Consider the following 27,778-nt stretch of genomic DNA (forward strand, 5'->3'; position numbering starts at 1 on the left):
TATTACTCAAAGTTCTGTGTTAATATGCTTAGTAAGGAATCTATTTGTCAAAAAACATTTCCTGAATCTCTTTTTGTTGTCTATATTGTTACATAGTTGCTGACAGGTATTTTGAAATAACTTACCAAAATAATTGAAACTGGTATGATTATATTGTGTTATTTTGACAAATAAAATATGGGGACTTTTTAATTTTTAGGTGCAGAATTCCCCCAGGAGTAATTTGCTTTTTATTTAGTAGAGTAGAAAGTACCAAGCACTTCGTTATTAGAGATCTACAAAATAAGGACAGTCATTCAGAGCAGGGAGAGATTGGGATAGGTGAGAAAGAAGAAATCTGCAGAAGGATGAATGTCTGAAGCCAGTGGGTTTTAGTTCTTTATGGAGGTGAACTATATGCCTTTTTGCACAAGCTTTGCTAAATATGGCCTAAGGTCTTAACCTTTTCTTTTTTTTTTTTTTATATATAGTAGATATGAGCCCATAAAAGGGTTCCATGTATTTGGACGGTTATAAAGGGTTATAAATCTTGCTACCTACAATAGCTATATCAATGCTTATGCCTTAGGATATAAATGAATCAAGAACTACTTGGGATTAGGAAGAAAATACTCCTAAGGGGAAAATTCCTATATTATGAGGCATCCCTCATCTTCCTTTGAATCATTTAGTACTTACCATTGTTTAAAGCAGGATAGCAGACTAGATGTCATGATCTGGCATGGCAAGTCTCATATTCCTAGCTGTCATGTTCTGTTGTAATGATGCATGACCTCTAGTTTGTGAGGAAATAAAAGTGTTATGGAAAGATGATATACAGCCTTAAGGGAAAACTTTGCATATATGAACTTTTAAAAAAGGAATACTAATTTGAAGAAAAAAATCAAGCTAATGATTATCTTTTCCCACACTTTTTCTGCAAAAATTAGAGTACAAGTTCATCAGCTGAAGGCAAAATATTGTGTATTGGTATATTATTCCAGGTAAACACTGACATCTAAAAATGTTTTAGTTAGTCAAGTTTGTTCTCTCCCCTCATGCTCATTTTTTGGGGAGGTGGAGGAGTGGGGAATGTGTCTCCCTGCTGTTAAAATTTAAACCACGGGATTATCATAGTGGATAAGCAAAGAGATTTACACCAGAAGCAAAATGTAAGTTATTAAACAGGACAATAGATCCGTTTATGACTCTAATTCTTTCAAAAGATTAGGCTGAACTAATTGTTGCCCACGTTAACTCAGGTAGTCACAGCAGATAGTCACAATCATTATTTCAGTTACACACACTATTTTTGTAACTCTAATAGGTTTGTAGTTAGTGGAGCTGTGTGACATTTGGGGGTTTGATTATCATCCGGAGTTAGATACACAAAACCACAAAGTGAAATACTACTAAGATTGCTTGTTTCACCTTTTATTTGGGGTGTCAAAATCATGCATTACTGGATGCATCCGATGAAGTGAGCTGTAGCTCACGAAAGCTTATGCTCAAATAAATATGTTAGTCTCTAAGGTGCCACAAGTCCTCCTTTTCTTTGTATGTTGGGTGCTATCCTCTTCCTTGTTCCAAACAGGCATTGGAATCTGTTTACTTTTTTACTGTTTTCTTGCAACCATTTCTTTTCCAGACAACTTCAGAGGGCCGTCTGCTGCCCTCTGATACCTCCTGAGGCTTTGGGGGTTCACTCTTCTGTTCCCCACACTCTGCAGTGTGCCGGCAACGTCACTTTTTTCCTCTTTTCTCACCTCTCTAAAGCCTTAGAAACGGTCTCCAAAAGAGTATGCTACCTGCCTGAATCCTGCTCCCTCCCCATATTCTTCAATAGTAGAATGCTAAACAAAAAAAGATTACAGTAAACAAGTGGCAAGGGTTCTGTCTGTTCCTCCTGTGCAGTAATATTTTGTAGCCCTCCTCCTCAGTTTGTAATATGGCCTGCTGCTACTCCTCAATATTATTTCCATTTAAAATGCCCTCTGTCTGGCCTCTGTTGCTGCAAAGTGAGTGAAGGTTCAGCCACCAGCAATGGACCAGTAGATGGAGAAACAGACAGTAACTCATACCCAGCACTTCCAAAGGAGAGGGGCTAATCAGGTTAAAGCTTGTAGGGGTGATGTTGTGAAAATAAGCAATAAAATATGTTTCAAGCAAATATGTTTCAAACTGTGGAGGTGCACTTGTTTCCTGTTCTTGTCTACTACTACTGCAAAGTGACATCTTGATCTTTGTGCTGTTCTGAGAAACAATTTCGAAACACAGACCGCATCTCATTGCTGTTGTAACCTTAGCAACTCTTATAAATCACATAAATTATCCAATAAAGACTCCCCTAAACCTAGATAATTCATTTAAAACTGAACATTGATTAACACCTGTTTTTTTCCATAAAGACCTTAGAGGAAAGTCCAAATGAAGATAGAATTTAGCAACCCCAGTTTAAATGAATTACAGTAATGTTTTTACCTGTAACAAAAAATAAGTCATTAACATTTGTAGAATTGCAATTTTGATCATTGGTAACTTGATTATATACTAAATCATGGTTAAGAGTAATTAAAGATGTCATTTATTACATTAATGAAGTGAATCATATAAAATATCTTATTATGCCAATACATACACATGGCTTCATTCTTTTCTCATTTATACTGTTATGAAACTAGAATTACTCCTGATTCTCACCAACGTGAAAGGAGTATCAGGATTTGAGTTTATTGGCATAATCAAGTTTTCACATAGCAACGTGCAATGGAAAATACAGTGGAGAATGTATACGTCTCATAATATTAGTTCTTTTCTGCAGCATTTGATATATTGACCAGAGTATATTGTTTTGCTTTGGAGACATAGCAAAGGTTAATATGATTACTCCTGCACTGGGTGATATCCTTCCTTTCAGGTCACATTGTAATTGTGATGGGCAAAGTCTTGTCTCCAACATACCACTTGGCAGACTCTATTTGATCACTTATCTTGTTCTTTGTCTATAGTGAAGCTGCTAGGAGAGGTCATAGAATCATAGAATATCAGGGTTGGAAGGGACCCCAGAAGGTCATCTAGTCCAACCCCCTGCTCAAAGCAGGACCAATTCCCAGTTAAATCATCCCAGCCAGGGCTTTGTCAAGCCTGACCTTAAAAACCTCTAAGGAAGGAGATTCTACCACCTCCCTAGGTAACGCATTCCAGTGTTTCACCACCCTCTTAGTGAAAAAGTTTTTCCTAATATCCAATCTAAACCTCCCCCACAAGGTCATGAGACATTGTCTCAACAGTCAGCAATATGCACATGACACCAGGCTCTGTTTTACTTGCATTGCTGATAGCAGTGTTACATAACTATTCTCGTGCCCGGCCAAGATTAGCAAGTGGATGAAGGCTGGCTGAAGCTAAACCAAATCAAGACAGAGATGATTTTGATGGAACGAGGGACGCCTTTTGAAGAGCTGGAAAACTGTAGCATCTTATGTTTTTGAAGGAGTCTGCCCTCAGATTACCAAATAGTTTTGTTCTCTAGGAATTCTCTTAGGCTCCTCATTCTTTCTGGACATGCACAGAGTTAAGTTTGCCATCTGTGGCTGGTAATAAGGCTTACACCCCTTGCTTTCTGTTACTGACCTGGCAAGTGATCCATGCCTTTGTAGCTTCTAGACTAGATTACTACAGCTCACTGTATTTAGGAATTAGTACACTACTGTTAAAGCTCTACCTGATCCAAAACACAGCACAGCCCACCTCAGCAGCAGTAGCTGCTAAGAACACATCACTATTGACTCCCCATAGGACATTAGGTACTTTTAAAGATGACAAATGTGATTTTTAAGGCCCTCCAGGCGTTTAACTAAACCACTTAAAAGAGTGATGCCTCTTGCTAAGGAAACACAACTTCCTTCCAGAGTTATGCCCTTCAGAAAAGAAGAAACGACCAACAAATTGTTCTTGTGAGAGTGGGGAAACAGAGCTTTTTTGGCATCTGGCCCAAGACTAAGACCAGAGGAAGTAAGGATGATCACAGACCTTACTGCCTTGATAATGAGTATGAAATTCACTCCTTTAGCTTTGCCTTTCCACAACATCAGCAGGAAGAGGAGAAGCTCTTGCATGCACACACTAAAAAATATTCTTGCAACCTCTTTGGGGGGGAGGAGGAAAAATTCTCATCCACCTCTTGAGCTCTTCCTTATTTCTAGTTCGTTTGGGGGCATATTCAGATGGGTGGGTGGGTGCTAGAATAGAGAACACTGAAAGATTTTTCTCCCAATACATTATATTTCAATTTGATTTCAAGGTCTACAAATTGGGTGCTGCTTCTCATCTAAATCTAGTCTAAATTAGAACTAATTATTATAACCTTCTTTACATAATGCATTAAATTACTATGAGAGAAATCATTAAAACAAACAGTTGTTACTCACAGTAAAATGCCACCAGGAAATTAAGTTTAAAGTAGGTATTTTAATAGACCATGTAATTCAGCTCTAGGTCTTTATTTTACGGAAAGATGGTGTCTCATTAAATATTTGAGAAAATGTATTAAAATAAGGAAAAAAGAGTTAAGGGGCACATTATGTAAGACTTTTCTTAAATAAACTGTTATGTAATTGGCCCAGTGCTGCAGTCCTTACTTACTCAAGGAAAACTAGCATTTTGACATGAAGTTAGTTGTTTAGTTTTAATATATATATATTTAGATTTAAAAATAACAGAATGATAGATGTGAGAACATAGAGAAAAGAGGGGAGTTAATATTTTAATACTAATTTGTGCTTTGATTTTATTTGTTAAAAAAACAGAGAGATACATAAGTGATTGCTTATATGGTGATATACTGTTTGTGTTCATGACATTTTACAGGCAAATATACAGAAATGTCTTGCTCTGAGGGTCTTCCAATCTAAAACTAGACCAAATGCATGCCATAAGTAGAAAGATAGACATTAATAGTATGGAATCTGTAGTGGTAAGGGGGTGTCACATGCCCAACAGGAATAAGATGTTACTAAAACCCATGTTTTCTTTTACAACATTAAACAGTTAAGTGTGATTTTGTGACAAGTTATTGCTGACTTACTACCATGTTAACAGCTACCATTAAACATCTTTTTAACTTTTTAATAAAAAGACAGGAAAAGAAGAAAAAACAGTGGAAGCATTTACAACTTAAACAATGAAGTCTTTCATTGTAACAGTTTTCCTTGTTCCATTTCGCTTCAGCTGTATAGTGTCTTTTATGGTTGGAAATCTCCAGTTGATAGTATTTAGATGGTATTAACTGCACTTTTTTGTGGGGAAATGAGCAAAAAGTTACTTTAGTTGATCCTGAGCTGCTGCTGCTGTGCTGTTCAAGTATGGTCCCGCTTCCTTTAAGGGAAAACACGGTGAACTCACATATAGGGGGAGATAAAGAATAGCAAAAATAGAAAATGTAGCTTCTTTATCTGGTGATGACTTTCAGTTGCAATCTCACTGCTGAGGAAACACAGACACAGCACATGGTCTTATTGCCACTCTGAGATCTGGCAATCTTTTACCAGTGTTGGGCTGTTCAAGGCATTGTTTTTAGCTTGCCTTTCTTGTTCACAGGCTCACAGCAGTGTTGCAAAGTTGTGTTGCCCAGCTAAGGCAGAGTCTTATTAGACAGAAGACAAGAAATAGAAAAAAAGGAGAAATAAGGTGGGAAAGAACATGACACATGAGGAAGGGTATGATGGCAGGAACCAAAGACTGGCATCCTAGCTGTTGTTCAGGAGTCAGCTAATTCTGGGGTGGGGAAGGTGAGGGCAGAGGTGAGCCCTAGGATAGTGGTCATAGGTGCTGGAACTGGGGATGCTGAAGCACCCCCGGGCTTGAACTGGTTTCCATTATATACAGGGTTTACAGTTTGGTTCAATGGCTCTCAGCACCCCCACTAGAAAAATTGTTCTAGCACCTCTGATAGTGATGTCATCTGTTCCCACTATGGCTTGGTCTTGTCAAGGCATGTTTCAGGTTCAGAACGATGAAGGCCGCATGGTGGTGTGGTGCAACCCAGAAGATGGTGTGGGCAGCAGCAACCATGATGGTGAAGCTTGCTCCATCTTCTGCTGTTCTCATATAGTAACCCTCCACATAAAGAGTGTCCAAGAAGAGGTGGTCACTCCTCCCATTAAAATGAACAAATTTAACACATTTCAACTATAAACATTTCTTCCCATTTCTAGAATCTTTTATCTTATTGTTATTGCAACCTGTGATTTTAGCAGGAACCTTGAAGACCCTTGGATAGTTGTGGGAAACAATGCTCTCTTTGTTCTTTAGATTTACTTACACATGCAAAATTTTACAAACTAACAGTGTCTTAACTCTTTTTCACTTGTATTCTCACAAAGTTATCCACAATAAATTTAGATAAGATGTTCATGTTCCGAATACTGTAATCCAACCCTGCCTCCAAAAGGTTCTAAATTACACGTTTATAATTATCCATGAAAAATATAAGTTTTATTTTCCTTCAAAAGTTATTTCCTTTGTTTTATGTCTTTACCCTTGCCCTGTCAGTCCAGTGCACATAACACACCATATTGGTAATGAGTGCTTAAATTGGAGATCAGTCAGATGTTTATCCCTTTTCAGATGTGTTGGTTTTTAGTCACTCTGAGCTATTAGCTTTTTTTAGTTTATTCCTTTCTCAGAGTACTAGTATATAGTGTGAATCAAGCTTTCCTAAAATCCAGGAATGGAAAGTTGCAGGACAATAATGAATGGTGGAAATCTCCTGGAAAACTCATGAAGCCAGGTCAAAGTGATTCAGCTTGGAAAATGCTAATTTTGAGTTTTCTTGCTTTCACATGACCATTTATTTTTTAGTCCAACATCACCTTTGATTTCCAAAATACTGTGAAACAATCTTACTTAATTTGCTGCGCAGGAAGCATAAACAGTATTTACTGAAGGCCCAGTAAACTTGCATTATTGGAATGTTTATTTTCGGTTTATAACTTTCCATTTGAAGGTTTTGAAAGTATAGTCATGTGTGTTTCTCTCATCTCACGTGAGCTTTCTTCATGAGCTGATCTGACGGCACTTGAAACTGATATACTAACTTGACGTTTCAGTATTTTCATTATCCTCCTCTTGTATCCTTTACATGCAAAGAAATAGATGAAAGGATCCATGCAGCAGTTAAAATTCATCAGAAACACAGTGTAATGGAGGGACTTCTGGAACGTTTGCTGTTCATTGCACAAAGGATTATATTGAAGCTTCTTGATCATGTGTTGGATAATAACAATGTGATAAGGAGTAAAACAGATGACAAACACAACAATTACAAAAATGATTGTGTTGATGGCCTTTTTGTTTATCCCTGATTTTTCAGTTAATGGGTTTTCCTTAGCAGTTTGAAAAAGTTTGCAACTAATTTGAGAATAACAAAATAGTATAATTTCAAGAGGAATGATGTACCCTATTAAACAGGCAACAAGAAGTATCCACGGTAGATGTTGAATTTTTTCAAAGTTTGGATATTCCATACATGTAGTCCTTCCTCTCTCCTCATTTGACATGGACTGTATGAGCAATGGAAGTGTTTGGCTAAATACAAGAAACCAGACAAATATACAAATATACTTGGCATGTTTAATTCTTCTGATTTTGTTGTATCGAAAAGGGTGGACTACGGCAAAAAACCTGTCAATACTCAAGCAAGTCATAAAGTTTACACCTGCATATGTGTTGATATAAAATATGAGAGCAGTTAGTCTGCAAAGTGTTTCTCCAAATGGCCAATGAAATCCTAGTGCATAGTATGCTATTCGTGTAGGCAAGGCAGTAGTAAAAAGAATGTCTGAGAGGACAAGATTTATGGAATAGAGGGTAGTAGAGTTGATTTTTTTTCTGTTTTTAAAAATGACAACGAGGGCAAGTCCATTTCCAAGCACACCAAGAATTAAAATAAAGCTGTAAAACACAGGCAGTAAGATCCTTGCTGTATTTTGATGTTCATACAGGTCGCAGGTGGAGTTGTTTGTCTGAGGAGTTGTGAAAGCTATCGTGACAGTGACCATTTTCACAACTGGTGTTTCCGTAGGAAATGCCATAGCTCTACAAAAAAAACAAAAGGGAACATTTTGTAATAAATATAAACCAACTTCTTCCCCCTAGCAGCAGCCAACTGATCTTGCAGCAGGCCAACATTGTAAAACCTGAAACGAAACTTGCTTATGATGAAATCGTTTTTTTTAAGGTGGTTTAAAAAAAGTTCAGCTCTCTTGCTTTGATAAAAGAAAACAAAACCATGCAGAAAGCAAAACTTGGATGAATTGGGGAATTCCTGGGTTTGAATAATATCATTTTCTAGAAAATAAATGTTTGAGGTTAGAGAGAGAACTTTTAAAGAAGCCTGGGGGAGAAAAGCAGCCCTCAGTTTTGTTTAAAAGTAAAATGACACATAATCATGTGAAGTCACCAAAGGTCAGATAACTACAGAAACCTTTAAAAAGTTGTTTCTGTGAATTTCAGGGAGTTTTTATTTGTTTTTTGTTTCTTTTTAATTTGCTAAGAGGTTCTGGCAGTGATATGAAATTTGTGACTTATATTAACATGTAACGAGAACTTAATTTATAGAGACCACGCTTTTACAACGTTAGTATTGCCTATAACAATTGAACTGAAACCTTCCAAACCTTCTTCAGTGGTTCTTGGAACAGACATGTAATCTAGGTATAATATATCATACTTGTTGACTAAATGGCAATACAGAAAATTCAGAATAGCTTTAAATATATTATTAAAAATATGAGAGGAGAGGATTGATCTAGCAGGCCTTTGCGACTCCAAGTCTGCAACTCTTGGGTTTTGGGGCCTGTAAATATAAAAGCTAATGTAATAGAATCATAGAAATTAGATATGGAAAAGACCTATAACATCATTCAGTTCATCTCCTTGTGATTGCAGAATGTGCACTATGATGCTTTTCTAGTGCTTTGTTTAGTCTAATTGTAAATGCCCTAAGTGATGGGGCTTCCACCATTTCTATCTGAGAGATTGTTCCACAAGAATTTTCTCTTGCCATGCAGACTAAATTTTCTTAAGGTTTTGTTGTTCCACTTAACCACACCTAAGTGAACCACACAAAATAATTCCTCTCCCTCCTTGGTACCTGTCATAAATATAAAGGGAAGGGTAAACCCCTTTGAAATCCCTCCTGGCCAGGGGAAAGCTCCTCTCACCTGTAAAGGGTTAAGAAGCTAAAGGTAACCTCGCTGGCACCTGACCAAAATGACTAATGAGGAGACAAGATACTTTCAAAAGCTGGGAGGAGGGAGAGAAACAAAGGGTCTGTGTCTGTCTGTAGTCGTCTTGGCCAGGGACAGAACAGGAATGGAGTCTTAGAACTTTTAGTCAGTAATCTAGCTAGGTATGTGTTAGATTATGATTTCTTTAAATGGCTGAGAAAAGAATTGTGCTGAATAGAATAACTATTTCTGTCTGTGTATCTTTTTTGTAACTTAAGGTTTTGCCTAGAGGGGTTCTCTATGTTTTTGAATCTAATTACCCTGTAAGATATCTACCATCCTGATTTTACAGGGGGGATTTCTTTATTTCTATTTACTTCTATTTTTTATTAAAAGTCTTCTTGTAAAACACTGAATGCTTTTTCATTGTTCTCAGATCCAAGGGTTTGGGTCTGTGGTCACCTATGCAAATTGGTGAGGCTTTTTATCCAACATTTCCCAGGAAAGGGGGGGTGCAAGTGTTGGGAGGATTGTTCATTGTTCTTAAGATCCAAGGGTCTGGGTCTGTAGTCACCTAGGCAAATTGGTGAGGCTTTTTACCAAACCTTGTCCAGGAAGTGGGGTGCAAGGTTTTGGGAAGTATTTTGGGGGGAAGGACGCATCCAAACAGCTCTTCCCCAGTAACCAGTATTAGTTTGGTGGTGGTAGCGGCCAGTCCAAGGATAACGGGGGTAATATTTTGTACCTTGGGGAAGTTTTGACCTAAGCTGGTAAAGATAAGCTTAGGAGGTTTTTCATGCAGGTCCCCACATCTGTACCCTAGAGTTCAGAGTGGGGGAGGAACCGTGACAGTACCACTACCCTTAAAATATGTGTTTTCTTTTGCTATGTTCTTCCTTAGTTGTTGCTTAGTGAAATTATGCATAACATTTTAGCTCAGTTTTTTAAAGCAGATTTCATTGTGTAAACACTAGAAGATTGGTTTACATTTTTGAGGCTGCTAGTGAGATTTTAAAAAACAAAACAACTCTAATTTAATGAAGCCACCTTTATGTGAACATGCCTTACTCGTTACTCATGGGTGATCTGATTATTATAACTCATTTCTTTCCTCTCCTTTCCCCCTTTTTGTCAGTCTGTAACCCCCATGTGTCATGCTTGAATTTAGTTTAAAAGTGCTTCAAGAATGGTGCCTGTCTCCATTTCCATGAAAGTGCATAGCACACTTTTCTCAGTGTAATTAATAATAATAATAGAAGGGTTTGCAAGTTAGTCTTTAAGACTACAGTCTCCTTCGCACTTTCTTTGTAGCCAATCAAGGCTGGCTGTTGGGGCCTACGAATGCCTTGGCCACAGGATATAATTGATTTATGCGGGGTAGTGTTGCTGGCGGTGTTAGAACTTTCACGAGCGCCGTTCTGGATGGTTTCCAATAACTGAGACAGCTCTTTTGTTGAGGAGACAGCTCTTTTGTTGAGAAGCCAGTGTGACCTCGTGGGGCTGAATGTTCAAGACTGAGAAACCATTCCCAGAGAGTAGTTATCAGTGATTCACCGTCAAGCTGGAAGGGCATATCGAGTGGGGTCCCACAGGGATTGGTCCTGGGTCCAGTACGGTTCAATATTTTCATTAGTGATGTAGATAATGGCATAGAGAGTACACTTACAAAGTTTGTGAATGATACCAAGCTGGGAGGGGTTGCAAGTGCTTTGGAGGTGTGTGTCCCCTTTGAGGTATTATTCAGTAGACAACATTTAAAAACAATTTCAGACTTCTGTGTCTGAATAAATACATTATATAGAAAATATCAGAACACATTTCTAAAATGTTCCAGATTATTAATTTTACAATGTACAGTTTCCTTCCAGTAAGATGCAGAAGAATTAAAAGATTGATATTCTTCACTCTGACTCTTTGCTTAGAATGCCCTATTTATTTCAAGTTGGTCACAATTCAGTTTACTTATAGTATATACTGGATCATAGTATTAGTCTGGTCACTGAGTCCTGGCTTGATTATCAGCAGTTTATACAGTTCTCCATAAAAAATAAATCTGTAGATGTGTGGATCACATATTTCAGATCTTAAATTAAGCTATAAACATCTCCATATAGTGCCTAATGTCAGGGTAGTTATATTAAGCTAGATCATCTTTGAGAGAGACTCTTCCAGGTAATATATCATCTCTGTAGTTGTACTATTACAGAAGACAGAGAGAAAGAATGGTCAGACAACTGGTACTCATAAATATTACTGGTAAGCAGTGGCAGCTGTTTCTTGAAGATTCATCATAAAATATGTGCCGGATATCAGAGATCAGAATACTTAATTCTGGGTTGGAATTAAAATCTGAAATGGATTTTTATATCTTGGTTAAGACACTTGGCTACAGCTTTTCTGGGGTTTAGTTTGCCCTGTTTGAGCCTAGGGATTACTGAGCTTTTTCAAGTGATAAACTTGAAGTAACAGCTTCTTCATGCTTTCAGTGGAGAGCCTAATTTGAATTTGTGTAAGTAAGCTTCAGTACTTTTGAATAGGAAAACCTGGTGTAAAGTAATGTCCATTATTTAGTGTTCATGAAAGCAAACTTACATTAGTTGTTATGAAAAAGCACTTGCTAAGAATTGCTGTATAATTATATTTCTGACTTTAATTTTATTTGAATTGGTTATGGATCATCCAGAGCATTTTGGCATGGTGTGAGTGGTCATTTAATAATGCATTTATCTTCATGAGGATTGTTCTGATTTCCTTTCCTACTTTTTCTCTCCTCTCTTGATGAAATCTATCTAATCTCCTGGGTGCTTCTAAAAGAATTTAAATACAGGAAACTGGTGTTTCTTATTTCCATCTCTTGTATTTGATCTTTTCTGGCCACACCTTCATCATCCCACTATGGTACCCCTCTTCTACCCGGCTCTCCCTCAAGTGACTAGATGTTACCCACTCCAAAAGAATATATAAAATCCTTAACTTATGATAATCAAGCACATTGTAGTATGGCAACAAACTAAAACATATTCACGGAATAATTGTGTCTTACTTTTTATTCTTGAGGAATTGTGGGATTTGTACTCTTGATGTAATAATCAAAAATGAACAGTCTGGCCTAGAACTAATCTATAAATATTTCTAATATACAGAGTACATACTATACAAATACATATAACTGCAATATAGAAAAAATAGTTTTTTCCTAGTGAAAAATACTGTTTTTTTCCTAAAAGGAGTACTTGTGGCACCTTAGAGACTAACCAATTTATTTGAGCATAAGCTTTCGTGAGCTACAGCTCACTTCATCGGATGCATACTGTGGAAAATACAGATGTTTTTATACACACAAACCATGAAAAAATGGGTGTTTATCACTACAAAAGGTTTTCTCTCCCCCCACCCCACTCTCCTGCTGGTAATAGCTTATCTAAATTGATCACTCTCCTTACAATGTGTGTGATAATCAAGGTGGGCCATTTCCAGCACAAATCCAGGATTTAACAAGAACGTCTGAGGAACGCGGGGGGGGGGGGGGGGGGGGTTAGGAAAAAACAAGGGGAAATAGATGACAAATCAGATGTCAAGAATTATAGCATTCATAAACCAGTCAGAGAACACTTCAATCTCTCTGGTCATGCGATTACAGACATGAAAGTTGCGATATTACAACAGAAAAACTTCAAAACCAGACTCCAGCAAGAGACTGCTGCTTTAGAATTCATTTGCAAATTGGATACAATTAACTTAGACTTGAATAGAGACTGGGAGTGGCTAAGTTATTATGCAAGATAACCTATTTCCCCTTGTTTTTTCCTACGCGCCCCACCCCCCACCCCGTTCCTCAGATGTTCTTGTTAAACCCTGGATTTGTGCTGGAAATGGCCCACCTTGATTATCACACACATTGTAAGGAGAGTGATCAATTTAGATAAGCTATTACCAGCAGGAGAGTGGGGTGGGGGGAGAGAAAACCTTTTGTAGTGATAAACACCCATTTTTTCATGGTTTGTGTGTATAAAAACATCTGTATTTTCCACAGTATGCATCCGATGAAGTGAGCTGTAGCTCACGAAAGCTTATGCTCAAATAAATTGGTTAGTCTCTAAGGTGCCACAAGTACTCCTTTTCTTTTTGCAAATACAGACTAACACGGCTGTTACTCTGAAACCTGTTTTTTTCTAAGCAAGAATAGACTTTCATAAATTGTATCTGTAGCCTTTATTAAAATAAAAATTGAAATATAAATGTGACTTCTGCTGCTATGTTACAGTTTAATATTACTTGCATTCTTATGCTGAACTGAAGCTGTTAGTAGTCTGTTATTGCTCAAATATCAGGCTGATGGGCCTGGTATAAAAACACAGATGTACAGAGAGAGAATCTTGGCTGGATTGGTCTTGCCTTTTCTTGGTAACACTGGACTGGCAACCATTAAAGGGAAACTTACTTCCTAGAGGAAGGTGTCAAGAGTATTATTAATTAGTCCAAGAGTGGTCTTTCCCTGTTCCTTGATATCCAGGCTGCCCTGTGTTTGTTTCTTGGCAGTAATCATTATTGCATAGCTCATTATGTGACTAGAGTACATGACTCCTCTCAAACCTGTCACAATCCACTAGGTGGTAGAAAAGGGCAGTAGTGTTCTACGTGTTCTTGCCTGACTAAAAGTGGAGCAGATCACTTCTTCAGTGTTCCAAGCCTCAGCCTAATTAAGCAGCGACTTGACTCCCACATAGGCTGCCCAGATAGCAAGTATGAAAAATTGGGATAGAGTATGGGGGGGGTAATAGGAGCCTATATAAGAAAAAGCCCCAAATATCGGGACTGTCCCTATAAAATTGGGACATCTGGTCACCCTACTCCCACACCTTGGTATGATTGCATTGTGCTCCCACTGAGCCATTGGTTCAATTCAGCATTGTGCGCTGAATTGGTGATTTACCCCAGTGACTTTGTCTGTCATGAATCACGATGTGTCTTTTTAAGCAATCTCCAAAAACTGCTACTGGAATGATTTTATTTAATTATATTGTTAAACCAAATGACCCCCCTCATGTCACCTATGTTGAAATAGTCCTTCCGTCTGGTTAATTTTTTAAGAAAATAATAGAGATGAACTGTGGTTTTACAAACTGTGTTGTACCTTAGAAAGATGTATCAAGAAAACGGTATCATAGAATTTCAGCAAACACTTTGATGCCTTTGGCATATCAATGGTTTGCTTCCTTGCTCTGCATATTAGGCTGATAAATGTGAATAGAACTTTAATTGTTTGTTAGTGTTACACCTGCATGGATTGTCAATTCTCAATTTTTTATCGTGCTTTTCTCGTCAAGTTAATTTAATGTAGAGGTTTGAAAAACATAACTATTAAGTTAGCACTTTAGAACACACTGTCACAATTCCTAGAATACAAAATGGATATTTCATGCTACTGGAAGTCATTCTTTTTCTAGTGTAGTGAAGAAAGTTATAGTGATATGGTTGTTTTGATTTTTAGTTTTGTCTGAATGAGACAATGCATGAGAATGGGTATATGCGGATGCATTGTGGGCTGCAAATAATTTGATTGCATTGATTCATAGATTAATAGATTTTAAGGCCAGAAAGGAACATTTAATAATAGAATTACAGGCCATAGAATTACACCAGTTACCTTTGTATTGATCACAATAACTTGTGTTTGACTGAAGCATATCTTCCAAAAAGCATCCACTCTTGGTTTGAAGATTTCAGGAGATGGAGAATCCACAACTTTGTTTAGTATTTTGTTCCAGTGATTAATCTCCCTTGCTCTTTAAAAATGTGTGCCTTATTTCTAATTTAAATTTGTCTTGATTTAACTTCCAGTCATTGGTCTCCCCTAGATTAAAGAGCCCTTTAGTACCTTACTTTCTCCCCATGAAGATATTTATGCACCATAATCAAGTCACTTTCAGTTTTCTCTTTGATATACTAAACAGATTGAGCTTTTTAATTCTGTGGCTGTAAGGCAGCCCTCAAATCATTTTTGGCTCTTTTCTGCACCCCCTCCAATTTTTCAATATCGTTTTAAAAATATGGACATCAGACTTGGACACAGTATAAAATCACCTCCCTACTTATTCCCTTGTTTAGCCATCTAAGGATTGCATTAACCCTTTTTGCCACATCACCACACTGGGAGATCATGTTGAGTTGCTTGTCCACTATTAGCCCTAAATTCTTTTCAGATTCAGTGCTTTCCAGGATACAGCCCCCTATTCTGTAGGCATGGCCTGCATTCCTTGTTCCTAGGTATATAACCTTACATTTGTCTGTATTAAAATGCATTTTGTTTGATTGGGTCCAGTTTACCAAATTATCCACATCGCTCTATATGAGTGTCATCTGTAAATTTCATCAGCAGTGATTTTGCATTTATTTCCAGATCATTGGTAAAAGTGTTCACTATCATCAGACCTAGAACTGATCACTGTAGAAACTCATTAGAAAACCCACCATTTGATGATATTAAAAAGCTGCGTTTTGAGATCTGTCAGCCAGTTTTTAATCTATTTAATGAGCACTTTATTGATGTTGTACAGTGTGAATATTTTAATTAGAATGCCATGCTGTACTAAGATGCCTTCCATAAGTATACGGCCTGCTCTGCACTTAAAATTTAGATTGACAAAGCTACATCACTCTGGGGTGTGAGCAGATCTAACCCCCAGTATAACCAGCGTTAGGTCAGTGGTAGAGTGCAAGAATTACATGCAGCAACGGAAAAATCACTCCTTTCACTGTAGGAAGCATCTACACTACCACGCCATAGCTATGCTGCTGTAGCATCTGTAATGTAGACATGGCTTAAGTAAATGATATCTGTGCAGTTACCTTCATTCATCCCAGACTGAAATCCAGTTTATTTTACAAACACTATTTTCCATAAAACCATGTTGACTGGCATTAATTATATTAATATCCTTCAATTCTTTATTAATTGAATCTCATATCAGCTTTTCCATTATTTTGCCCATGATTGATGTCAAACTCACCAGCCTATGACCCAGGTCATCCTGTTTGCCCTTTTCAAATATTAGCACTCTTTCATTGAATTAGACAGTTGTTACTAAATGATAATATAATATTTTGTTCTATATTTCTGTTGTAGCACCCAGAGGTCCTGGCCAGGATAAGGTCCCCATTGTGCTATTTCCATATTAAAAAAAAGCCATGACTTCTGCCTTGAGAAGTTTTTGATTCAAAATCCCTGATCCTGCAAGCACTTATGCAAATGATTAACTATACACATGCATGTAGTCCCATTAAATTCAGTGGAACTGTTCATGTGCATAACATTAAATATATGCATAGTATTTGCAGGATTGGGGCCTTAGATTGTATACATTTGTACTGTATACAAGAGATGCAACTATTTCTTCCCCATACTGGCCTAGCTGACTGAATTTTTCTTTTTGTTCTAGAGTAGTAGCACTAACAAATGTATTTGATCATAAGCTTTCGTGACCTTTTCTTTTTGTTCTCTCCTTTTGCTATAATATGGATGAATGAAAAGAATCTATTATCTATCTTCTCACCAGGGTATAGTATGTATAAATGGCTACAACCACATATAAAACATTATCCATAAATTGAAGTGATCTATGCATCGTTTTGTCTTTATAATTTTTATTGTTTGGAGGAGAACAAACATTGTAAGAGTGGAAAGGCAATTGTTATTTACTCTCTATATAAGACTGGTTTATTTACTTTAATATGGCTCACGTGATATTTCTTTAACAAAAAGGTAAGGAATAATAATAATTTATTTTATAATTGGTTAAAAAGAGAATAGAAGGAGGAAGGGGGAGAGTCCAGCCACCAAATTCTCTGCTGGCTTGACTCCAATGATCTGTGGTTTGAGATTTGTCGGGAGACCTTTTTCAGATTGGAGCAAAATTAGACACTGTAGTGATGTGGGATTTTTGTTTGTTTTTTGTTTTAATTAGTGTATTGCTCTTATCCTTATGAAATTTCCTAATTTGCCTGCTTCTTGCAAGGGTGACTTGCAAGAAAAGGTGAGAGAAAAGTTTTGGGATCTGGGGGCATCTTAGCACTATATTGAAGACAGAGAAGAAATAGTATGAAAGGTTTGAGTATATTTATTTAACCTTTGTCAACATGATGGATTTCTTTTCTTCCTTCCTTCCCTGACCTAGGCAGAGGGACTCACTCACACCCCATTTTAGCCTCGGACATCTTTTTTTGATCAGCCATTTTTGCTAATCAAAATATATTAGTTTTAACGAAGTTATGAATGTTAGAAAATTGCATGCTAAATGAGTGCAAGAGAACGTTTTAGGAGAGTGATTGGTGTGCATCAGCAGCTTGGAAAATGTGCGAGGTTTCAAAACAGATTGAGGGGGCTGCAGGAAGGCTTGCCCTAGACCATTCTGCCTCTTTCCAACACTCAGCCTTCTTATGCAGTGTTTTTAATATATCTTATTGATTTCAAATTTCTCAGGGCTGTTAAGCTGTGCCCAAAATACAGTGGTATGTCTATATCCAGTGAAATCTGAACTCTATGACTGAGGAGTGGATGCCTAAGTTGCTGCCTGGGCATGGTAAACAGGTCCATAGCCACGGTGTTTCTGTAGGAAATTTATCATATTTATTTCCTGGGGAGATTTTAACTGTACATTGGATAATGTTTTATGACAGTAGTCTTTTGCATTCTAAAGTAATAGAAACTTCAATTAAATTTGTGTAAACAAAAGGGGAAGAACAGAAGTACTGCTTGTTCAATAAGCTAATGAAGGTGCAGTAGGACGTCTAATGTCTACTGCCTAGTTATTGGTCATGTACCATTCCACTTTTATATTTAGAAATAAAATCCAAATCTTAGCTTATTTTTTTTGTTCTCTAAAATAAAAATTTAAGATTTGTCTGCCCAGCATTCATTTGCCACTCTAGAGTGATAAATGAGTGATGGACAAAAAACATGTTGGAAAGGAAACAAATTTCATTTCAGCTTCCAAAGGTAACTTTTAAACCACTGGTTTCAGAGTAGCAGCCGTGAGCTGTAGCTCACGAAAGCTTATGCTCAAATAAATTTGTTAGTCTCTAAGGTGCCACAAGTATTCTTTTTAAACCACTAGTGCATAAAAGATTTGAATAAGTCTGAAACGTCCTGGCATTGTCAGGAGAGGGGAGAGAAAGCGTGTGTGTGTGTGTGTGTGTGTGTGTGTGTGTGTGTGTGTGTGTGTGTGTGTGTGTGTGTGTGTGTGTGTGTGTGTGTGTGTGTGTGTGTGTGTGTGTGTGTAAGGGAGAGAGAGCACAAGCCCAAATGGTTTCTCATACACACATCCCATTTTGTTGTTGCAGGAAAGATGCCTGTAGTAGTGGGGACAGTGGGCATTAAAGGTATAGGAAAGGAACTTATCTGTTGCATAGTGTAACAGAGGTTCCCAAACTGGTAGATCGTTTGCTGGTCCACAAAGAGCTAGCTGGTTACATGGTGCTAGCACTCCTTGTTTTCATTGATTATATTGGATTAAGACAGCTTTGAAAATATATTAAATACTTCTGTAATATTACTTTTGCATGTAAACAAGTGCTGTAGTTTTCATAGTGATGCTCTGTGATTTGAACAAGGGGAGAAGAGTGTGTGTGGTCTGGCTGAATGGGAGAGGAGGTGTCCACTTAATGAATTTCTCTCTCTGCATGTGGTCTTTGTGGGTTATGAAAAATGTGAGAGTCCTCTGGTGTAACATCTATAGTTGTTAGCATGATTTAGTGCATAGACCAAGCTGATTTTGAGACAACTAAACTCCTTTCACTTACTTGCTTAAAATTTTTAAACTGAATAAGGAAAGAACCAAACAATGTAGCAATGGAAAAACTCTGAACCATTTAAAATAACACTCCTAAAATCAAGTAACATTTCAAATGGCAACTTGTGCTTTAGCACTGAAAGCACTCTCCCTTATAATAAATACATTATTGATGTGTAATCTGTCCTGGTGCAGTCTCTGTTTAATCTGTTTTATTTATTAAAAGCTACATAACTGTAGTGACTGGCTGTTAAAGAACAATTATCGAGAAGCTTACAGTCTCTCTATTCAGAGGGAGCTGATTCAAGTGCTAGCAATATGAACTGTTGGGTTAATGATCCATATAACTACCAAAGCTCACCTTTTCTGATCTTTTTGCTGTCCATGTGCTCAAAGATTTGTGGGTTGTCTTTATTTTGTTAGAAAAGTTAAATGAGAATTAAGAGTTGCTTAATTTGAAAAGCTTTATTTTTTTATGTTCCACTGCAATATAAAACGTTATCAGTCTATTTAAGTAGGGGATATTTTTAAAAATCCAATAGCCAGTAACATTGCATTAACTTCAGCATATAAAGATATTTTGGCGCAAAAAGTTTAAGTAATTGCATTTTGGAAAAAGGAGTAATTATACAGAAAAAGCTTTGAAAGACAATATTATGTCAAAAGATGGAGAAATTCTTACATGCACCCTGGCAAATTATCATTGCTATATTGTTTTTACATGTGAGTAGAGTTGTGATTGAGAAGCAGTTGGGCTGAGAATAGCCTAAAGACTGTTTCATAGCATGGAAATATTTGTGATACTACAAGCTATCTGCTGCCACAGTACAAGTGTGCTTTCAGAAACTCTCAAACTATTAAAGTATCTTACAGGTTCATTGAGTGATTTATGCAGAGAGAGAGAGAGAGATTGACTTAGAAATATGAAGTCTTTGTTTGACACACAGAAATAATTACTGAAAAATATTTTCTTCCACATTAGTCTCTACATTGGTATGGTTTAAATTACATTATTTCGCAAAAACTGTCAATCCTAATGCTGCAGTCAACTTTTGCATTTGTTTTTCAAAAGGCTATATTATAAATCATTTTAATTCAACCTGTTTATCGCTGGACCCAAAGATGAATTAGCACCTGGATTAAAAATAATAACAGATAGTCTCTCTATTGTAACTTGCCTGAATACACTGTCCTAGTGGCATAGAATTTCTCCTGTTGACATTTCTCTCTCCCACCCAGAAAGAATATATCCATTCAGCCACATGAAAAAATTCAGTCCAACACAAGAATACATTAACTTCCTGGAACTGTTTGTTGTTTTTCAATTAAAACAGCAAATTATTTTTCAGTACTTACATATCAGTGGCTTTTTAGATCCTCTGTGCAGCAATTGTATATGGCAGTGTAGTTTAACTATGAACGTTTCCTCTTTGCTTATTGTTTTTAAGAGTGATTACGTGGGACTGTCCTTTTATGGAGTGGTGATATTTTTCCCCCCCTTGTGCTTGAATTATTTTTTCTGTACTCTGAGGTTGATTCGCTACCTGAGTTTTTAAAGGAAGTGAAAAAACCTATCTATTTGAGGTGTCTTTCTGCTTCTTTTTAAATTAATCTATTCAGAAAAGAGTAACTAGAAACAAAAAGCCCCTAGAAGTTATGTATCACTAACTTCCATAGAAGGGACTTTACCAAGATTTTTGCGTAGTTGAATCTTTAACCAACTAAAAATTCCAGAAAGAAAAACTTTTCATGTTACTTTCAAAAGAATGAATGCATCTTAAATTTGTGTGTGGCAAAGAGCTCTGTACTTAAGAATCAGTGCTTATTTAAAAATGTTTTGCAAATTATTCAACTAAATGACATGGTGATAGGTACTATATAAAAATAGTACTCTCAGTGGTACATGTTCATAGTATCAGTGCTTCGATATCATAGCAGATTTTAGAAAGATATTCTTTGAAACTGTCTATAGTAGAGTAGACAAGGTGGGTGAGGAAATAGCCTTTATTGGGCCAACTTCTGTTGGTGAAAAACACAAGCTTTTGAGCTACACAGAGCTCTTCTTAAGGTGTATCTTGAAAACTTTTCTCATCAACAGAAGTTGGTCCAGTAAAAGATATTACTCACCCACCTTGTCTCTCTAATATCCTGGGACTGACATGGCTACAACACTGCATGTAGTAGAGCAGTGGTTTTCAAACTTTTTTTCTGGTGACCCAGTTGAAGAAAGTTGTCGATGCCTGCCACCCAAAGGAGCTGGGGATGAGGGGTTTGGGAGGAGCTCAGGACTGGGGCAGAGGGTTAGGGCATGGGGTTGAGGGCTGTGGGGTGGGGCCAGGAATGAGGGGTTCAGGATGTGGGAGGGGGCTCTGGGCTGGGGCCGGGGGTTGGGGTGCAGAAGGGGGTCAGGGCTCTGGGTGCAGGCTCTGTGGTGGGGCCAGGGATGAGAGGTTTGTGGTGCAGGAAGGGGCTCTGGCTTTTGGGGGGCTCAGGGCTGGGGCAGAAGATTGGGGCATAGGCTTGGGCTTATCTCGGATGGCTCCCGCTCAGTGGCACAGCGGGGGTGCTAAGGCAGGCTTCCTGCCTGTCTTGGCATCGTGGACCACGCTGCACCCCAGAAGCGGCAAGCAGCAGGTCCGGCTCCTAGGTGGAGGTACACAAGTGACTCCACATGGCTCTCGCCTGCAGGAACTCCCCCCCTCCCTCCCCAGCTCCCACTGGCCAGGAGCCAGTGCTCGGGGTAGGGGCAGCGTGTGGAGCCCTGTGGCTCCCTTGTCTAGGAACCAGACTTGCTGCTGGCTGCTTCCGGGGCGCAGCGTGGCGTTGGAACAGGTAGGGACTAACCTGCCTTAGCCGGGCAGCACTGTCGATGGGACTTTTGATGGCCCGGTCGGCGGTGCTGACCAGAGCCGCCGCGACCCAGTGCCTGACATTCTGCGACCCAGTACTGGGTTACGACCTGCAGTTTGATAACCACTGTAGTAAACATTCTAGTCATTCTAGGGACTGTGCCTTCTCATTAAGTTTGCAAATAATAAATAACAGGTATAAGATACACATGTGAAAAGTGCCACAAATTAAATAATTGTAAAAAATTAAAACTGATCCCAAAAAATTGGCTTTATTGGAATGCATTAGGAGGCATGAAAGGAAAGGTGTTTCAGACTTTTAAGGTAAGCTATTGTCAGCTTTGTTTCTGGGTAAACAGTTTTTTTTTTTTTTTTCAAATAGTTAAATCGTCTACTTGCTAACAAAGTTATTGAGATCAATGACAGATGGAAAATCCTGTCACTTGCTTTTACGACGGATCTAGAATTACCTGGGATTTCCCCCAGAAACTCCTACTGATCAGTTCTGCAAAAACTGGTCTGTGTTTAGTGGTCTGGTTTAGTGACCTGTTTTTAAAATCTGAGTGAGTAGGCATAGTTAGGAAGTAGATTACTAAAAGGTCTGATCCTTTAAGATACTGAATGCCTCCTCAGTGATGCTGAGCCCCCTCAGATCCATGGAGCTGAGTAGTTGGTTAGGCCTTTCAGCACCTCATTAGATAAGGCCCTTGTGGTGTATTTCGGTTCCAGCACCAGATTCAGAAGAGCTTTGGAGTAATGTATCTTTTTTTAATTTGTGAGGGTGGGGGAAGGGCAGGGATGGAGGAGTTAAGCTGCATCTTTACATGCTTTACCATAGAATAGAATTCATTTCTATGAGGAATTGAGAGAGAAACTGTTTAAATTACACAAATTACACGTGACTAGACAGAGCAATACCTCCACTCTGTCTGTGCCCAGCAGTAAAAATACTTAGTATGCCACCAGAAATGTATAAATATGGGTGTGATACTTGAGCTGACTGTCTTTTTGTCCTGTGTTTGTACAGCTTCTTAGCACAGTGGGTCCCAGTGCATGATTAATAATAATATAAAAAGAATTGGAATATTAACTATCGTCCTTTTCAAGGTTGCTTTTGCCATTGAAAATGTCACCAGCCCTTTCTCACACCTGATCTGATCCCATCATGCATATCTTTGATAAATTAGATTACTAGAATGCACTTTCTTGGGCCGCACAGAAAGCTTATCCAGGGTCCTCCCAGCTAACATGATGTGACAGTATGGTAATTGTTGTAGTGGAGGGACACTGCTGGAGTTCTTCACTACTTGGTTTCTGTTATTATGCCACTCCTGTCACTGGAGTATCTGACTGCCAGTTCCAGAGTTAGGACATTGAAACAAGAAAGTGAAAGTCAGTCAAATAGGGTTTCATCTCCATTTGTACGTATAAGTATCATAGACCTGGTCAAGCACCCTTTTGTGGCCACTCACTAAGCTGCTGTGAGGAAATTCAACCGCTGGATCCAGTGTGCTTTAAGCCTCTGGAGTCTGAACCAAGTCTGGGCACTCCCCCTGTCTTGGGGACTCTAGGCACACTCTTAGGGTGCAGATTCTCCTGAAAACTGAAACCTTGCAGTCCAGTTGCCTAGCTCCTGTCGCTAGTGCTGACGCATGAGGCTCTCCCTGTGCTCAGACATCCTCTCCCAGAACTCCAGCTATGTGGATGTTCTGAATCCACAGGTTAAGTCTTGAAAGGGGCAGGTGATGGGTGTAATATATCGTGCACAAACCACCATTGCTCTTTAATAGCACGAGAAAAAACACAGATCTATACAAAAATAAACCCTACACATGTTCCCTGTCTCATCTTCCTCACCACTCTAGAGCATTCAGAAGATGGTCCCAATTTAATGAACTTCTGTATTGACAGCCCTGTACCACTACCACTTGGAATTTCTGTCCAACCTGGAGGTATAGACACAACGGAGAAGGCAGCCAGGTCCCAGTTTGCAGTCTGATAAAGACGCATACAGAGAGCTCAGACGGAATTCGTAAGCTGTACAGACAATTCCCAAATCATCATTGTAGGTTGCTTGTTTGTTTGGGTGGTTTTGTATGTAGGAGGATTGCATGTAAGCTAGTGTGTTTATGTTCTTCGGGAATGCAAGATCTAAGAAATATACTTTGTATTTTGAGCAGTTTTGGTACTTCTGTCTATCTACTGACTTATAAAGGCCTCATTATTTTAATATTTGAGCACCTCACAGGTATTAGTGAACTTATCCTCACAGTGCCTCTGTGAGGTAGGCAAGTATCATTATCACCCTTTTGCAGAAAGAACTGAGGCACAGAGCTATGAAGTGATTTGTCAACACAGGGAGTTTGTGGCAGAGACAGAAATAGAACCTAGGTCTCCTGAGTCCTAGTCTAGGGCCATAACTTTAAGGCAATCCTTCCTCCCAAGGTCAGGTCCTCTCCTTTGAGGAAGAGTTATATAGTCAGGGGCCATCTCCCAGGTGATTCCTATCTTGTGTATAGGTGAGCTTCACTCTTCTGGGAACAGTTCCATTAGCCTGAGGATCCCAGTGGGTGAGCTAGTCTTTAGGTTTTCTGGATTCTATTTAGCATTTTCAGAGTAAGGACTGACCCCTTAAGCTTAACCTTGTGCTCTGTGGGTAGCCAGCAGGCAGCGGAGCATTGAGGTGATTTGCTCTTGGTAACTTGTGTTACTTAGGAGGCGTAGTGTTGCATTTTGCATTAACTGCAGTTTTCTCAGGGCTCTTGCTCTCAAGCCCAAATAAATTTAATTGGCATGAATGTTTTAGCTTATGTTTCTGCATGGCACTCTGTAGACAGTACATACTAAAGAAAAATGTGTAGTAGTTAGTAATAGCAGTAGTATAATGGGTTATTCCAAGTGAAATCACTTAAGAGTTATTTCTGCAGACTTTACTCCCACAAAACTTCCATTAACTATAGTGGAGATTTTTGCAGAAGTTCCTCTGCATGATCAGCTCCCTGATCTTTACTTTATTGGTTGTAAAACCAGATCTCTCTCTTCCCAAACTTTGCACTGACGTTTGCTGATTTAAAAGTATTTGATTTTCAACTGTTTAATTTTTTTTTAAATTTTGAGTATTATCCTTTTCTTCAAGAGAAAAGGACAAGTAGGAGTGCCTGACTGATCTTTTCTCTATGAGCCCATAGTTTATACACCTCTGCATTACAGAATATCCTCAGTTTTGTTTCCCTGTGTTCCATACAAAATAGGTCGAGTCACTTTAAACTTTTAGGCTATGAAAACCCTCCTTTCCATTTTTTTAAATATATAACACAAATAACATAACATGTATAACATATTGCTTTTCTCTAAACCTTTGCTATGTTTGTTTTGCAATGAGGGTATCAAAATTGAATGTATTTGTCTAAATGATGCCCATGTAAATGTAGGGTATTGGGTTACAAATGTAGAGCATTGAATGTACTTGTCCAAGTGATGACTGTGTAAATGCACAGCGTTGTAGGTCTGTGGGCTGGATATGTTATCCGTGAGGCATGTTCGAAGTTTATTCTGTTCATATTCATATTCTAAGCTTTCACTTTTTTGAAAATGTAAGTTTCTAACCCTCATGGCTGCAAAGGTAATGTTCCAAATCGGAACAGAACATAAACTCAGTTTGTAGATAGTCTGAAATTTTGGCTCTGAGAAATTGTCACAACCACTCTCCCACCCTCCCCGTAAAATTACCAATTTATCTGATTGTGGTATTGACTCTAAATCCTAATAATTACACCTGAAAGGTCAGCATAGATTTTATAGCTGATCATTTTGTAGATAGAATGGGGAAAGGGCTGAGAATGAATCCACTTGGGGGGGGGGGGGTTAGGAATTACTGCAGGAAAGGAAATGTACAGGGAAGAAAGAAGAGAAACAAAGAGAGGAGGGAAAGAAAATGAAGATGGTGAAGGAGGAGAAGGAAAGGCCAAAAACAGCAGTGGCCTTAAAGGAGAGCATGTTTTCCCACTGAGTGATATTGACTGGGATAATACCTTATTGAACAATTACATTAATTCAAAGTTTTAGATTCAGTCCTGTAATTTACAAGGTGTGGGTAGATTGTTATGCCTGTAAGGATTGAAGTGGACACAGGCATCTACTTATGTGTTATAAATTTCAGGATCTAGGGCTTAGTCAGATATAAATACCATATTCAACCTTTGATTCATGTGCTCAACTCCCATTGACATCTTTGGAAGAACAGTTGTAGATCAATGGGAGTGTATAGTCCTAAATGTATGCCCCAGCCATATAACATAATTAAAAGTGCAGAACATGTCCCTTTTTTGCACACAATGAGTTTGATACCCCTGATTCAGAGTGAGTTTAAACTATTTCTGTATTGGTCTGTATCTGTACTGAGCTGTTCACAATGTCAGGATTTTGCTCCTCTGAGAAACTGAAGTTATTCAGAACCCATGTAACGTCCAAATGGGTGTAAGTAGGAGGTATGTATTGAAATTTTATAAACTAAATAAAATAAAGTTTGAGTAAATATCAGAAGTTCCAACAACAGGGAGTCGTCTCCCAGTGAAATGCTGTAACAACTGTGTTTTGAACATTTGAAATGGAACTGGCCAAGGCAGTCAAAAATGTAGGAGCCAATCCATCATTGTTAATGAGATGAGTGAATAAGCCTTTTCAATCTCACATTGCTGTGAAGATCATCCTCTCTATTTAACATAAACATGTATTACTTAAGCAAAAAAACAGACCTTGCAATAGTGTTTGCTAAATGCCGATTGCAGCTAGAGTGAAGAAATATTGAGGTAAAATGACTAGTCAGTTATGGTATTGTGTGCAACTACTTTTGCTGTTGGGGCAAAAGTTTAAAAAAAAAACAACCGAGTTTGCTGTAGATCTTCTAACAGATTGATATTAGCTATTGTGTCTGTTAAAAGGAATTGAACAGTCGAGTGCGGGAGGGTTGATTCTACTCTGTTGCACTGGATTAGGTTGAGGAAACTCCACTGAATTTCAGTGGAATTAATCTGACATAGAACTACTGTTACAGAGAGGAGTTAGAAATGAATAAAACTGGGCGTGATAAAAGTACAGAACATAATGATGGTGTTAAGAAAGTAAATCAGAAGCTCTAGTATAAAAACATGAGCATGGCAAATGAGATTGAAAACAAGCAAATTTAAAACTGATAAGAGGAAATATTTTACACAATGGAAAATTAGCCAGTGGAACTCAGTGCCTCAAGATATTCAGACCAACATTTTAGTAATATTAAAAAAATAAAGAGACATACGGACAAGGAGAGCATCTCATCTGCAGTTACGTTATTATGATTTTTAAGGGGCATCACCCCAAATTTTTCAGGGCATAAACTAGTTGCTGATTGATTGCTGTCACCAATAATTGATTGTCTGTTTTCATGTTTCTTGCATCATCCTCTCAGTTATCTGGAATCTGGCCATGGTCAGACACAGGATATTGGATTAGATTTGTCACTGGCCTGATCTTGAGATGACATTTTCTGTTCTTTGTTGCAATTTGCAGTGGATATTAACCTTTAAGGAAACTTTCAATGTTTTATTATTTGCGTTAAAATGCAGTAGTGGTCATGGGAAATTCCTTTCTGTAATTTCCCTTCTTAAGTGCAGTCTTAATTGTAAACCGTGTGTGTGTTTTGAGTCATTATTGAGTACAGAAGGAATAAAACCTGAAAAGTACACTACAGTTTTGGCAAACCGTGAAGTTATTTGCTCAAAATACAGGCAATTATAATTTCACAGGTCAGGGAACATTTGGATGTTATATATGATCACTCTTCTGATAATACTACTTTTGCATGCAATTTTATGATGGATGTATGCATGTATACTCCATTACCTTGCTGTGATTATGGATTCCTTAGATAATAAGATGTGAAATTTAAAGAAAA

General features: G+C 38.1%; 2 protein-coding genes across 2 annotated transcripts in view; one reads left to right on the forward strand and one right to left on the reverse strand.

Moving 5' to 3' along the window:
* The window catches only part of UBAC2 (UBA domain containing 2), a 165,429-nt gene that overhangs the window by 75,761 nt on the left and 61,890 nt on the right, over window positions 1–27,778 (forward strand). The gene's annotated exons all lie outside the window — the stretch shown is intronic.
* GPR183 (G protein-coupled receptor 183) lies at window positions 3,126–20,438 on the reverse strand. Its single transcript, XM_073348540.1, has 2 exons — window positions 20,354–20,438; window positions 3,126–8,076 (listed from the first exon to the last, which is right to left on the reverse strand). Exon 2 carries the CDS (start codon window positions 8,070–8,072, stop codon window positions 6,966–6,968), a length of 1,107 nt encoding a protein of 368 aa, XP_073204641.1. The 5' UTR covers window positions 8,073–8,076; window positions 20,354–20,438; the 3' UTR covers window positions 3,126–6,965.

The sequence above is a fragment of the Lepidochelys kempii genome, chromosome 1 (genome assembly GCF_965140265.1).
Source record: "Lepidochelys kempii isolate rLepKem1 chromosome 1, rLepKem1.hap2, whole genome shotgun sequence".
Taxonomy (NCBI): domain Eukaryota; kingdom Metazoa; phylum Chordata; order Testudines; family Cheloniidae; genus Lepidochelys; species Lepidochelys kempii.

Bases quoted from the DNA above. Each gene is read 5' to 3' on its own strand.
- GPR183 (XM_073348540.1), bottom strand. From the start codon at position 8,072: ATGGCATTTCCTACGGAAACACCAGTTGTGAAAATGGTCACTGTCACG.